The sequence below is a fragment of the Gobius niger genome (assembly GCF_951799975.1).
Source record: "Gobius niger genome assembly, chromosome: 2".
In the NCBI taxonomy this organism is placed as follows: Eukaryota; Metazoa; Chordata; class Actinopteri; order Gobiiformes; family Gobiidae; genus Gobius; species Gobius niger.
Window position 1 is genome coordinate 44,603,987 of NC_136853.1, and position 14,990 is coordinate 44,618,976.

Consider the following 14,990-nt stretch of genomic DNA (forward strand, 5'->3'; position numbering starts at 1 on the left):
CTAAAACTAAATTAAAAGTTTCTCATGAGACTAAAACTGTGACTAAAATGTCCAGATATTTTAGTCGACTAAAATAAGACTAAATAAAAAAGAAAAGGAGAGACTAAAATCATCCAAACTTCTATTGAGCGTCTGAAAGAGCCTCAGATCATGTAAATTCTCTGCCAAAGGATCAGCTCTGAGCTTTGTTCATGTGGGAGAAGCTCCATTAAGTCGAGGACCTTGATTAAATATGATTATAATGAATATTATAAATGCAAAGTCGACTAAATTAGTCTTAATTTTAGTCGACTAAAACTAGACTAAAATTGAAACTTTTTTTTGACTAAATCTCGACTAAAATTAAATTACATTTTAGTCAAAAGACTAAGACTAAAACTAAAATAAAATATGTTGTCAAAATTAACACTGCAATACACCCAATGAGGTCATATATTATGCACAACACTGGCGTTTGAAAGAAGTGCACTGGGAAAAGAATAATCGTTTTAAGGAAGAAATGACATAAATCTACTTGAATTAAGAGATTAAATCTACGGTTTGGTCTGGTCTTAGATGAGATAAAACCTCTAGTACTAGTTATTCTCTTAATTCAGATAACTTTGTGTCATTTCAAGGGAAAAACAATTATTTGTCTGATTTCAAGTGGGTTTTATTCGTGTTCCATTGGCATTTGTATTTTTTAAATTTTTTTATATATCTTTATTTGAATTGGGACAGTGCAAATTAATCAACATGTGTTTCTTCAACATGTAAATGTGCCGGAGTTAGCCATATAGGCTAATTTTCATCCGTAGTCCCATGGCAGGTTGATGTCATGACAGGACAAACACAGGCACAAACATACAGCAAAAACACCATCACAGACATAAAATGACAGTGAATGATGAATGTACATGTATCTTGGATTAGTTCAAACCGACTCAAATTCAACATAAACTGTCATTTATCTCATTCAAGATGGTCATTTTTCCAGTTTTGTGCTTCACTTTGGACTAATAACCATATTAATCAGAGCCTTCGGCCCTCGGTCTATTCAGATAAATAAAGAATAAAGAAAATCAGCCCTCCGCTTGGAAAACTCGCCTACCCCTGATTTAGGGGGTCATGACCTGAAAAAGTTTGGGAACCCCTGAACAGCTAAATACAAATCGTAAAAAAAAAAAACATAATGGGAAAATCATGATTATGTTTGGATGTGCCTTTCGATAAAACAAGGTCCATCATTCACCACTTACTCAGCACTAAGCTAGTATTTAAAAGTTCCTGTTTTAGTTGTGTTAGGAGCCGTGGCAAAAAAAAATAAAAAATGCAGCTGTACCGAGAGAGAGTGCGGTTGCTGCCTGTGAACACTACATCTCCGAGTATTTTACTCTAATGACATGTTATTTCCTTGACCGTGGCGATGCTGCTGCTGCTATTACACTACTACTATACTGCTATTACTTTACACAACCATTTGCCATAGGTTGTATTGTGAACCCACTGCAGAAAGTATTATGTACTCACTAAAGAAGTAAAAGACCAGAGATGTCCTAGTAATAGTCTGCACTTGGTAGTTTGGATAATGTAACTTGGTGATGTTGATGCCAAAGGAAACGTGAAGAATGTTCATTTTTATAAACAGGATCAACTATAGACACAGACGGCATCTCTGGAATCGCCCATATATGGTCATGTTTTAAAACAGTTAAGGGGGAAAACAATTTGGAGAAAAATCTAAACTTTAATTATTCGAAAACTACTTTAACAAATGCTGAATTATGAATATAGTTTATACTAAATAAAGATACAAAGACATGGAGAGGAGCAAAGTGGTTCAACAGCCCATAAATACATAAATAACGGAGAATGCTAACATGATACTTCATGCTAATGCTAACGGTTAGCAAAGGTGGGAGACTTGACTCGAGTCAGACTTGAGCATTTAAAATATATATATTTTGAATTTTGTGGCGATTAAATATTATTAGACTTTAAATCCATGAGATTTTAAAAAGTTTGATTTTAGCCTAAATTCAAAATTGCTACATCTTGAGATTGTTGTTTTCAAGATGAAACACATTTTGAAAAGTCGACACGCTGGCGTTTGTGACTTGAGGTGACTTGCCGGCTAAAGCAAGACTTGACTTGACTTGACTTGACTTGACTTGACTTGACTTGACTTGACCCCCATGACCGATTGACTTGGACTTACTTGGGACTTGGACCTTCACGACTTGGACTTGACTCGAGACTTGCATTTAGTGACTTACTCCCACCTCTGACGGTTAGCTAGCGCTAGCTACAACTGCCGTTTTTTCACTTCTACTGAACAATTATAACATAACATATTATATAATAATTATTTATATGTGGCAAATAAGTTCATATTCCACCAGAAAATGTCTAAAAAAGAGTGAATTGTGTTTCTCTAAAGACTCTATTTTCCCCCTCGGCGAAGCCACGTCCCCTTCTATGACGAGACGCCGTCTGTATCTATCATGTAAATACAAGACTAGTTGGATGTGTTTTAGGTGTTTAATGGTTTGGAATGAGAGGGCGCTGAATGAATTGTTGCTGAATCGCTAAAATCTTCACTTTATATGTATATTCCGGGTAAGCCTTGCAGTTGCAGATGGTAATTAGTCTGTCGTCTGGTACAAAGTTCTTTGCTTTCCAGTTTAATGCAAATGCTCATTGTGTGATAAACAAATACATGAAATACTGTGTACTGCTTATTAAAACCAAAGTTATATTATGAAGCACATCAGCTGACAGGCAAAGTAGCAAACTTCATTAATCTGCTTATTATTGAGAGTAAAGCCTTTTCAACGCAGGATATTTCCCAACAGGTGCAGTGCTGTAAGCCCCGCTCGGGTTACCGCGCGCCCACGTGTGTGTGTAGTATTTTGTGTATCTGTGACTAACTTGTACTCTGGTTTGTGTGTGTTTTTGTTGTCTGCAGGTGCACCAGGAAAGAGAAATGCGAGCGTTCTTCAGAGCCGCGCCGCTTCGCCTCCGACATCAAACAGTGTGTGAGGCTGAGCGTCCACCCCAACAACATCTCCGTGTCCCAGTTCAGCGTCACGGTCAGTTTGCCCCCGGTGTAGATTCACCGAACACTTCGTAGCAACAGCAGCGACCATCGGACATGCTGTAGATTCACCTCAACACTTCACAGCAACAACAGCGACCATCGGACATGCTGTAGTGTCGTTCTCATTCATCTAAGGCAGGGGTCGGCAAGTTTTTGTCATGGAGGGACGATTTTCATCATTGCCAAAGAACTGCTAAAGAACTATTCTCTACAAATACCAATGTTTTACATCAGTGGTTCCCAAGTGGCAGGGCTTTGGGACCCAAATAAAACTGTAATTTGTCAAATATCGTATAAAATATAGCATTTTTCACGCAAGTATTTGTTGAACAAGTACTAGGTATCCCTTTAAGACTGAAATTATGATCAAAACAACCCAATAACATTCATTTTTACAGACAGTTTCAGATGAATGAAAGATTGAATAAAAGTTCCCTTTAGACTCGTGACCCACTGAAAATGGTTCCATGACCCACTTTTTGGTCCCGACCCACCAGTTGAGAATCACTGTTTAACATTATATATGACCAAGCGGGATGTTCTGACAGGACATTTTTAAAATACTGACTATTTCTTGCATTTTAAGACTACTTTAACAAGTATTTGATCTTATTTTAATAATATGTTTTCTCAAAATCATCTTGAGGGCCAGAGGTTCTGTGCTGGAGGGCCGGATTTGGCCCCCGGGCCTGACGTTGCCTACCCCTGATCTAAGGTGCTTTGCGTGGCTTTCATGTGTCACAATGTTACAGTTTGATGATGTCTGATGGAGGGCAGGATCCGGAATTTTCTCTAGATACAGACGGCATCTCCCATATGGAATCGCCCATATATGGTCATGTTTGAAAACAGTTAAGGGGGAAAACAATTTTTTTTTAAATCTAAACTTTCTCTAATTATTCAAAAACTACTTATATACTATATTCATATTTCAGCATTTGTTGAAGTAGTTTTTAAATAATTAGAGAAAATTTTCATTTTTTCAAAATTGTTTTCCCCCTTACCTGTTTTCAAAAATGACCATATATGGGCGATTCCAGAGATGTCGTCTGTATCTATGGGCCCACTAAAAAGAGATAAGATTCTATTTTCCCCCTCGGCGAAGCCACGCCCCCTTCTATGACGCGATGCCGTCTGTATCTATATCACTTTTTAACCTAGAATCAAGTGTTCACCCAGACCATGGTGTAAAGCCTGGTATTATATGGGAAACAGCTCGGCTAAAACCCACTGACAGTCACCAGACACTAAAAAGCCTCCGCTGGCTCACTGACAGCTGCACACTCAAGACACATTTTTATTTATGTATGCATGTAAATGGCTAATTACTCAGTTACATCATTTCGCTGCCAGCCAAATGAATTGTTCAAATGCTGACCTCACAGCTTACAACGACTGTCAACAAGCCTCTGCAGTTTCCAATTGAACCGTGCCCAGCTGTTTACTGTGATGTTGGCAGCAGACGGACATGGTGATGATTATTCACCAGCAAGAATCATTTTACATAGAGTCTTAATATACTATAAACCAGTTGTATCAATGGATGGAGACTGGATGGAGACTTTATAAGATAGTGGTTGTTTTAATTAGCCTTGACTCCTTCTCAGGGGCGGACTGGCCATGTGTCCATTCTGGAAGAGCACAGAAGGGCCACCAGTCCCGCCTCAACCGAGCTTTACCCAAATCTAAAAGCTGAAAAGAAAAGCATCAACATAGCGAAAAAAACAGAGGATGAAAACATGAGAAAAAAACACAAACAAAAAATGATAGAAAAAACAATTAAAAATTCAACAAAAACGCAACAAAAATTCAACAAAAATGTGACAAAAATTCAACAAAAATTCAACAAAAATTCAACAAAAATTCAACAAAAATGTAACAAAAACACAACAAAAATTCAACAAAAATGTGACAAAAATTCAACAAAAATTCAACAAAAATTCAACAAAAATGTGACAAAAAATAAACAAAAATTCAACAAAAATTCAACAAAAATTCAACAAAAATGCAACAAAAATGTAACAAAAACTCAGCAAAAATTCAACAAAAACAAAAACTCAACCAAAATGTGACAAAAAAGAAAAAAAGAAAAGAAAAAGAAAAACATACAAAAGGTGACACAACACAGCAACAGCGCGAGGAAAAAGGTCAGCTTTGTGTGTCTTAGCTTTCAAATGAGGTGTTACGCAGCCAAAAGAGAACATAATGCATTTGGTTTAGGGCGGGTGGTAAGAGGTTCAAACATGTATTTGTGGAAGTGTCACATTTACGCTAATTTGGGCCAGGCTGGTCAGAGTCCAGGGCTGTTCTTCAGTCCCAGTCCCGCCCCTACTCCTTCTTCACTTAACCACTTTCCCCGTATCTTCCGCTTCCCATTTCCCCGTGTAGCGACCGGTCAGAACTGGTTTTGGAATCGCCGATGTGCATGAATTTCTAAACCGCTTTTTTCTAAGGTCGGGCTCGAGTGCCTAATCTCCATCTCTTTGGGGTCACGGAGGCGTGCTGTCGATGTGCACGACGACTCCCTGTAATAATATTCATGAAGGGATGGCAGGTGTGCGCGTCTTTCTCGTGCACGTGCGAGCCGCTGCCGCTGAAATGTTTAGCGTGCGTTTAACCTTTTCCCAGAGAGCCATGCTTTTTACCCCGGGGCTCCGGTTGCGCTCTCCATCCAGATGATTGCAGCAGGCCGGTGGAAGCGGCGGGGCAGACGGATCCGCGCGAGCTCCTGACCTTTGTGTTGCTAAATGGTATTCTTGAGTGAGTCACTTGAAGGCTGAAATCTAAACCTCTCCACGGCTCTTTCAATTTTTCCGCGGTTATTGGAAAATTCTTCAGGTGAGCACAATGAAGTCCTATTTGTAAAGCAAGTACATCTGATGCGAAGCAAAAAATATTGAGCAACCTTTTGAGGGAAAATTGAAAGTCATTTTTCGTCCGTGCAGTTGCGTGTTCTTCTCATGACTGGCTGCTTTTCTCTCGAGATGCTCATGTTTCCTCCGTCAGCCGGACTCCGGTGATCCTCCTGTAAAGTGCTGACACCTGCAGACACCTACGCCGAGTGCCCAGCTCGACTGCGCATGTGTGGGTCAATCAGGCTCCTAACTTCGGCCCAAACAAACCACTCTGCCATTGAAATGTGTGAGTGAGTTCAGGTAGTGGAGCGGGAACACTGAAGTGTATTGAGCCATAAACCGTAAGGCTTACGGGCACTGGTTTAAGTCTCAAGTGACAGTTCTTGCAAATATTTATGTCGTCAATATCTTGAAAGTGAGGGAAAAGTCAGGACGGCGGCTCTGTAGGCAGGAGCGGACCATAGTGGACCATAGCGGACCATAGCGGACCATAGCGGACCATAAAGCCCTTTTCCACCGAGCTGGTGCCGGTGCTGGTTCTGGGCCAGTTCCAGTTTCAGAACCGGTTCTTTCATTTTCCACTGAAAAAACGCTGGCTCTTGGTTCCAAAATCCGGTGCCGGTTGGGAACCAGTTAAAAGCTGGACCAAGAAACGAGCACCAGTGATGTCAGCGGCTGGGGGCGTGGCTCTCTCCTCCAACAAACAATCAGTTAGTTTGTGCTTAGAACTTCCTGGAGAAGCCAAAACAGTCTCTGTGGAGGAAACTGTTGTTTTTCTTTACGCTTTTTAGCTAAAACAAGAGTTAGAAAGAAGAAATCAAAATGTTAACGGCTGCTGTGACAGAAACATAAACTTATTTTTCTGTATTTTATAACCAGAAGTGGCTGTATTAAGATGTTACTATCCATTTTTGATGTTGACTTCCCAAAGCGTTGCTATGACAATAGGCACAGCTCTCATTTTGGTAGAAAACCAAGTCAGTACGGAACCAACCCGGCACCAGAACCAGCCCAGAACCAACACCTTGGTGGAAAAGCCCTAATAGTGGACCATAGCGGACCATAGTGGACCATAATGGACCATAATGGACCATAGCGGACAGGGGAACGACAGGACCTGGGATCGGCCCGACACTTTTTAAATCAGTTAAATTTATCTTGAAATCACAGGGAAAAGTTTCAAAACAGTGTTGTGTTGTTTATATAGTGGGTGCATTTCCATCCAGTGTTAATTTTGACAACATATTTTAGTTTTAGTCTTAGTCTTTTGACTAAAATAGTTTCTAGTTTTAATCGACTAAAATTAAGACTAATTTAGTGGACTTTGCATTGATAATATTGATTATAATCATATTTAATCATGGTCCTGAACTTCATGGAGCTGCTCCACATGAACAAAGCTCAGACCTGTTCATTTGGCAGTGAATTTAAATGATCTGAGGCTCTTTCAGACGCTCAATACAAGTTTGGATGATTTTAGTCTCTCCTTTTCATTTTTATTTAGTCTTATTTTAGTCGAATAAAATATCTGGACATTTTAGTCACAGTTTTAGTCTCATGAGAAACTTTTCATTTAGTTTTAGTCCAATTTTAGTCACAAAAATATCACTTTGACTAAAATTAAGACTAAATATTTTAGTCGACGAAATTAACACTGTTATTAGCATCGATTAGCTGTTCACCATCAGGTACAAATACAAAAAAGTAAATTTAGATGGCATATGTGTATGTGGATCTCTGGTCACAATTAAAACAAAGATTTCGTTTACTGTCCACTTCCTTGTCTACAAAAAAAAAGAGAGAAGGATTCTATGTTTTTATTTCTCATCCTAGTTTAAATGTCCTGAATATCGGCGACATGAGGCCACAGTTTCAGACCCTGCACTTTGTCCAACAGTCGCCTTCGAGGGTCAGAAATGTTTTTCTCACATAGTTTTTCCAACTATGTGAACAAGAACAAGTTTCTGTCCATCTCCGTTCACAGCCCTGGTTGTAAAAATAGACTTTATGCTAATATTGTAACAAGTTCCACGGTGCTTTACGCTAACTATCAATATTGTTTGTTCTTATAACATAACTCTGTCATAAATCCCGCTCGCTGAATGGTAGAAAGTCAACCACTGAGATCAGACCCAGACGTAAATGCAGGGAAATTATAATTGACGGAGTTTACAGATGGCTGAGGCCAGGCTGAAACGGACGTGAATCTTCCACGTTTCCCCTATTTAAACACGGTTTCATGAGTAGTTACACCATCCAAGCACAAAATCAAACATATCGATTTTCTAAGCGGATATATCTCACAATGCAAAAACGGCGTCCTGTTCCTTTAAAGGTGATCATCAGGCGTGAAAGTGACCTCAGTGTATGTTCATCATAAACCGAGCTTCACTTTCGAGCAGTTTTGAATGACCGCCCCGCTAGTTTAAGTGAACTTTTATCACAGCTTCTGGACTGCGCCCGCCTCTCGCAATAAACATTACGCACGCTCATAACAATATTTTATCGCCCGCTCTTCCCGCTGAGATGGTGTTTACATATCCAGATGATGAATTTCACAGAAGTCTTATTGCGGGTATCTAACTACCCCACGGTGTTATTGAACTGGCTCAAGGGCTGTTCATATTTCCACCTTAAGAAGAAAATAAAATCAGTGACAGAGTATAAAGGTGAGGGACGAGCAGCCGATGGAGATGGAGATGGAGAGATAGAGGGGGGCGAGGAGTCCATAAACTCTCAGGCTTATTTAGCGGAATATTTCGGCTCATGAATGCGACACCATCCTTTTTATTAAATAGCAATATAAAAACAGCAGAGGTCAGGCTGAGGAAGTCGCTGAGGAAGTCATAACATTGGTCTGTGTCTCATATGAATGTTAGAAATGAATGGTTCACTGCAAAAAGCACCCGACTAAAAACAAAAAAAACATCTTAAAATGAGACATTTTGTCTTGTTTTAAGGAAAAAATTCTGCCAATGGGGTCAGCATTTTTTTCTTGCTAAGAATTCTTATTTCCAGAATATTTTTCTCATCATAAAACAAGAAAGAAACACTACATTTTAGCAAATACATAGCGAGAATTAAGCAAAATGTCCTCAGAAAATGGAATCATTTAAGGAAAACATTCTTATTTAGTGAAAAATTGAGGGTTATTTTACTTAAATGTTGCTTGATTTAAGTAAAATGTTCTAAATTAAACACATTTTTGAGCAAAATGTTCTTAATAAATACTAATATTTAAGGAAAGTATTGCAGCGCCCGGAGACCCGCCTCCATGATGTGGAGCCAGGCTGATGGTCAGAATCACCTGCTGGAGGATTCACCTATTGTACATGTTTTTAGTGGTAGACATGGGGAGAACATGCTCCACACAAAGGCCCCGTCCTGGTGGGAATCGAACCCGGGAACTTCGAGCTGTGAAGCTGAGGCTCTAACCGCTGTGCCACCGAGCCGCCCACTTTAAAGAATGGAATGTATTTTCTCTCTGTGAAAATCAGTTCTTACATTAAGAGTTGTTGATCTTAGTTTTTCTTAAAATAAGAAAAAATATTCTTTGTCTAAAGCTGAAGAAGAATCAAAAAGTTTTTCTTTCTTGTTACAAGATAAATTAACATGTTTTTAGGAAATTTATCTGAACAAGAAATGGCTAGATTTTATTTCCTAAAATAAGATTTTTTTTCTCAAGAAAACTTTGCTCAGTGAGACATTATAACTTTTAGGGGAAAAAATAAGAACTTATTTCTTAAAGTAAGACATTTTTTACTTGCTTAGAATCCACTTTTTGCAGTGTAGACCCTGCCCTACAGCCGACGGGTGATGTGCTTACACTGCAAATAAGACGTAGCTAAAAACAAGATAAAATACCAGCATTTCAAGATAAAAATACTTAAAACTAGTCAAATTATCTGTCCATGCAGCAAGTTAATTTTACTTAGTAAGAAATCTAAAAATAAGATATGAAAATCTTGAAACAAGCAGTACAAAATAAGCACTCCACACTTATTTTAAGCTCAGAAAACTCATTTTTAGATTCAACTATAAGGAAAATATACTTATTATGAGCATATCAACTTTTGTTTAAAGTTAACCTTACTTAAAAAAAAAAGTGGAAATTATCCTAAAATGAACCAAAATTGATCCTAAAACTAGCTCTAAAAACCTGAAACCAGTGCTTGTTTAAAGGATGTACATCTTACTGAAATCAAAACCAGAAGAAGCAATATGAAAACATCAGCATTTATTTTTTTCCTCAAAGTGTCACGTGGCAGTAATTTTAGAACAATTCAAACAAATTGATTCTTTATGGATCAAAATAAAAAATACAATTTGTTACCAGAGAGTCAGGTCATAGAGGGGGCTTCAAGGAAAAAAGGTTGGGGGACCCCTGCTGTATCCTAGACTCATGGGAAATGAACTTCTTTTAGACTTTCAAACTTTTAGACTCCTGTCTTATCATCCTACACACTCAGACTTTTCTGTAATACTAATGAATTAAATGTGCCCTTTTGTGCTGAGACACTAAATAGAACAAAATATAGAATGCACATCAGGGCCAACCCTACGAAAATAATATATTGCAAAGTAGTTTTAGGTTTCTCCTGACTGACTGACTGACTGACTTTCTAAAATAAATCTAGTGCCAAACACTCATCCTTGAATTAAGTCTTTTTTTACACTCCAAAAATCTCGAATCAAGATTTTCGACGTTGAAATAAACAATATCTTATTTTAACTCCTAAAGCTCTCGATTTACCGATCGATCTACGTTCCCGCCCTCACCTATGGTCATGAGATTTGGGTCATGACCGAAAGGACGAGATCGCGAATACAAGCGGCCGAAATGAGTTTCCTTCGCAGGGTGGCTGGGCGCACCCTCCGAGATCGGGTGAGGAGCTCAGTTACCCGGGAGGAGCTCGGAGTAGAGTCGCTGCTCCTTCACGTCGAAAGGAGCAGCTGAGGTGGCTCGGGCATCTGTTCCGGATGCCTCCTGGTCGCCTCCCGCGGGAGGTGTTCCAGGCATGTCCTAGTGGGACAAGCCCTCGTGGAAGACCCAGGACACGGTGGTGGGACTATGTCTCCGAGCTGGCCTGGTGTCGCCTCGGGGTCAGAACAGCTGGAGGAGGTGTGTGTGGATCTGGAAGTTTGGGCATCTCTGCTGAGACTGCTGCCCCCGCGACCCGACCCCGGATAAAGCGGAAGAAAATGGATGGATGGAACTCCAAAAAAAACTGATTTAAGATTTCTGAACTAAATAAGACAAATAATAAAAGTCTGTGCTAAAAATAAGACTATAATGCAAAGTCGATGGCTTAAAATAAGTGAATAACTCTAAAACTTAGTGAAATAATCTAGCATGACTAAAAATAAGATTTAAAATCTTGCCAAGTTGTAGGGAATTTGCAGTGTAGCTGTGGATGTTCCTTCCGAAACCACCATGTTTCTCAAACGCATTCTCTGAGTCTAAGATTTTTCCGTGCCGGTGATTAGTCGCCGTTCAAGATGTGATTTCCATTTGATTGCTCTAAACGCAGCTCAAAGCTTTACATAAACACTAAAGAGTCCATTTGCCCATCGTCCATAATGTATTGGACGTTCATGGTCCTCGTCTATCTCTCGGCTTTCATCTCGCTCTGTCGTTTCTGCTGCTGGCTGAACATTAACACGAAATAAGAAATCCATAGAGCCAATTGATGTTCGCAGAGATTGGTGAGAAGATGGGCTGTAAAAGTGGCGGCACTCGAGCTCGATGTCCGTCTGCACCGTAAATGTTTTAACGTGGTGAAAGAGGAGTGTGAAGCCGTCGGACACTTGTGCCTCAATCCCGAGGCTCTCCTTCGGCCGCTGACCGCTGTCCAGATGGCTCCGGCTCGCGGCGCGGGGGCAGCAGATGCGAAACCCCGGCTACACATCCCGCCGCAGCTGGACTTGAAAGGAATGCTAACTTGCCACATAAATTTCAAAGTCGTACAAATATAGATTTGGCATTTACATTTTTCGCTCACCCCCCGGGGCCTCACCTGTTTGCCCTGGACACACAGTTCCTTTCCTGAATCTTTTTCGATAGAGACGGGTGAACAGAGCTGAAGTGAATAAACAAGACGAGTGGTTCGAGCACGTGACATGTTACCGGAGGGTTTAGTTGTAACAGTCATATCTGGTTTATTTGACACTTGATGTTTATCTGTTCATTTTAAACGGAACTGAGAGCGGAAATTGACGAACTAAGTAGGGATGCACCGATCCCAAAAAACACAATACTGGGGGTCTTCTACAATGCGCAATATTGTATGCTGCTGGCAATCCTGCCCATGGCCTACAGTTGAAAACTAGCTTTAAAGGGACTATACAGAGTTTAAAAATGTTAAAAATTAAGTATTTTCCTCCCCCTGCATGTTCCAGCCATGTCCTAAGTAGTAGAATGAGCTCAGACCTGTTCACCACAACTGCCTCTAAAATCCTGTCACTCAAAAAGGTGTTAAAGGAATAGGCCACCGTTTTTACATACTAAGTTATGTTCTTACCTCACTTTAGACGTGTTAATATATCCCCGTCTGGTCTTTGTCCGTGCGCTCTGCCAGGCAAACGGAGCACATACGCAGCCTCTCCCACATGTCACATAGCTCCAAAAAAGCTCACGATAGAAGCTACCAAGCTCTTCCACGTGTTCCCTATTTAAATAAAGTTACGTGAAGTGTTTTCATGCGAAGTATATTTACACAGAAATGTAGCATGTCGATTTTATAAGCAAATAAAAAGGGGGACTATATTGTGAGGCGTAATGATACGAGGAGCACAGCGTCCGCGCAGTAACTCCCAAAGACTTCCCCCGCTCACTTCCGTCAATAACCTTTAGGAGTTACTGTGCGGACGTTGTGCTCCTCGTATCATTACGCCTCACAATATAGTTCCCAAATCGAACAATATCCACTCATTTGTCAAGCCTCAACAGTTGCAGCCCTAACATGATTCCAATGAAAGTAAAGACTTTGGGACAGGTGAAGCTCAGTTGACAGAAAATGCTCCTGGCTCGATTCCTACTGCTTTCAATAAGTCGAGCTGTTGGGGAATAGTTGTAATAGTTCTGATCCGTGATTCCGTCATATTCATGCCCTTTGCGTTCCTGCGTGTTTTGCAGTTGGTGCTGGAGGCCCACAACGTGCCCGATCTTTCTGCCGGAGTCAACTGCACCTTCGAGGACCTGACGGAGATGAACGGGCTCGTGGAGGGGAACCGGATCCGATGCTCTTCTCCAGCCGAGAGGGAGATGCCCCGGATCATTGTGGACAAAGGTAAAGGTAATGATCGCAGACAAGACTTTTTTTGGGGGGTTTAAATTTCCCCAAAACGTTCTTTGTGAATTTAATCTGTTAGGTTGTTGGCAGCTGTAAGGAAATAAGGATTTGACCAGTAACACCAAATCATTTGATCATATTAACACTAAGCCAGACACCCTCTTGTCATGTCCTCCTGTTCCTTTTGAGTAAAAATGTATGAATTTGAATATTGGTCCTGCATGTATTTGCATTATTGAATACATGTACAGTTGTCCATATGGAGAAAGAAAACCCAATGCGACCTTTCAAGTCAAAGCAGTACTAAGTAACTTGTTTACCTTAATAAATCCTTTCCGTAGTCCCTGTGGGGGTAATGCAAGTGTTAATGGGATGATTGGAGGGTCTTTCATCTCCCTCTGGTGTCTCTGGCCAGAAAACCCCAATTACAACCTTCCTTCCTCCGGGTCGGAGCCACCAATACACACTAATGGAATCCCGAAGAAGAAGCCAAGTTTGAGTGAACAAAATTATCTCCATTGTGTAATTGGATGTATAATATCCCTCTCTCTCTCTCCCTTTATCTCTCACGGACAATTAATGAGTAAAAAACGTCAACATGCAGTGGCACTTATGGCCTCTAGGGGCATGAGTTACTTAGTTCGGCTTTAAGCGTAAACAAAATATGCCACATTGTCTGATCTACGCATGGGCACAATGCGTTACGAATGCCATTTTCCCGTCATTCATAACTTTACTTAAAGTGACTAGTTTAAGAATGTTAAAGAGGGGGTATTATGCTTTTTTTCAGTCACATAGCACCAGTCTATATCACACTACAATGATGACCAAACCTTCTGTTGGTCTGAAAATGCAGTAAATTAGAATAACTGCCTTGTATAAAATGTCTCTCTCAAAATGGCTGTAGTGAATGTCTTGAAATAGGCCTCTGTCTCTTTAAGAACCTCTGACCCTTTCGGACACGCCCCCTCCACACGCTGTCTGTGGCATCAGTGGGGAGGGGGTTCTGCTGAGGAGCAGTGGTTGGTTACTCGGCTGGTGACGAAAGCTCGGAGGCGTCTCCAGGAGGTGGGGGCGTTCCTAGGAGGACTCAGGCAAACCTATCCCTAAAATGGCCGCCATCAGAGTTTTTACAGATTACTCAAAAATACGTGAATGTGCCAAGGCAACACTTCAGCCATGTTTTTAATGAGGGAATGACATAATAACATGATGTAAAGCTTGAAAAAGTCGATTTTGCATAATACCCCCCCTTTAAAACTAAGTATTTTCCTCCACCTACATGTTCCAGCCATGCAAGGTGTAGAATGAGCTCAGACCTGCGTGTCCTTTAGGGATGATTAGTGGTGATTCGTAATTTAGCGAGATAGCATCCGTGTAGTAGGAATTAGTGTTTTCTCTCACGCTCAAAATGGATAGAAACCCACACAGCCCCGATGAAGACAGGGTGCTCAGCCGGTTACCCTACAGACAGCGCTGGGTGACTGACTAACCAAAGGGCTGTTTGGTTTGTCAGTCACTTTCACATAATTCTGTCTGCGCTGAGGAAAAGGCGGTGGTTACCTGAGGAGAAGTGGCACTCTGTGGGAGCATAAAAGACGCTGAAGCGACGCAGCAGACGGTGCACGGCTCACTTCCTGCCGGCGGCGCTAGAATCATTTAGAAATGCTCATCGTTGGGATTAGATTCGGAAGCTTTATTTTATGAAGACTGACATAAAATTGGATATACTTGGAAGTGGAGGACAAAGCGCCCAGGAAGGAC

At 40.7% G+C, this 14,990-nt stretch overlaps 1 protein-coding gene across 2 annotated transcripts in view; it reads left to right on the forward strand.

Moving 5' to 3' along the window:
* plxna4 (plexin A4) overlaps positions 1-14,990 on the forward strand; it is a 478,637-nt gene that overhangs the window by 297,230 nt on the left and 166,417 nt on the right. The window contains exons 5-6 of one of the 2 annotated variants that reach the window (XM_079552367.1): positions 2,948-3,071; positions 13,070-13,229. In XM_079552367.1, coding sequence (XP_079408493.1) covers positions 2,948-3,071; positions 13,070-13,229 — 284 coding nt within the window. The remainder of the gene's footprint in view (positions 1-2,947; positions 3,072-13,069; positions 13,230-14,990) is intronic. The other variant, XM_079552368.1, reaches the window with a different exon arrangement.